At 71.4% G+C, this 391-nt stretch overlaps 2 protein-coding genes across 5 annotated transcripts in view; one reads left to right on the forward strand and one right to left on the reverse strand.

The window, feature by feature from the left end:
* The window catches only part of TTC7A (tetratricopeptide repeat domain 7A), a 159,889-nt gene that overhangs the window by 136,538 nt on the left and 22,960 nt on the right, over window positions 1-391 (reverse strand). For 2 of the 4 annotated variants that reach the window (XM_011935873.1, XM_011935872.1), the window contains exon 1: window positions 134-385. The exons of 1 other annotated variant lie outside the window; for it this stretch is intronic. In XM_011935873.1, coding sequence (XP_011791263.1) covers window positions 134-317 — 184 coding nt within the window. In that variant the 5' untranslated portion in view covers window positions 318-385. Of the gene's footprint in view, window positions 1-133 lie in introns of all 4 variants that reach the window. One more of the 4 variants, XM_011935875.1, reaches the window with a different exon arrangement.
* Window positions 117-391, forward strand: part of MCFD2 (multiple coagulation factor deficiency 2) — a 34,015-nt gene continuing 33,740 nt past the window's right edge. Inside the window, exon 1 of the mRNA XM_011935865.1 lies at window positions 117-287. The gene's annotated coding sequence lies outside the window, so the exon portion shown is untranslated. The remainder of the gene's footprint in view (window positions 288-391) is intronic.

Raw genomic sequence — 391 nt, forward strand, 5'->3', positions numbered from 1 at the left:
GCTGCTCCTAAGACCAGCACGGTGGGCGGGTGGACGCCCGTTGCCGGCCGAGGACGGTCTGGGCGCGCTTCCTGGAGGAGGCGGTGCGTTTCGCGAGCTAGCTGCCGGCAAGCCAGCCTCTTCCCTCACTCACCGGTGTCCGGAAAGGTGAACGCTGCGCTCGGGATGCCTCGCCTGCTACCTCCGCCGCCGGGCATGCTCAGCGACTGCAGCTGCCGGACCAGCTCCGGCATGCGGTCCCAGTGGCCCTCGGCGCGGCAGCGCTCCAGCTCGCTCTCCACCTTCAGGTGGGAGCTGTGCGCGCCCTTCGCAGCCATCTTCTCGCGGGCGCTGTCATGGAAGGTGCGGCCAAGAAGTGGAGACCCGGCCGGGGGCGGCGTCCCGGCTGGGG

This window comes from Colobus angolensis, unplaced genomic scaffold (assembly GCF_000951035.1).
Source record: "Colobus angolensis palliatus isolate OR3802 unplaced genomic scaffold, Cang.pa_1.0 Scaffold15, whole genome shotgun sequence".
Lineage (NCBI taxonomy): Eukaryota > Metazoa > Chordata > Mammalia > Primates > Cercopithecidae > Colobus > Colobus angolensis.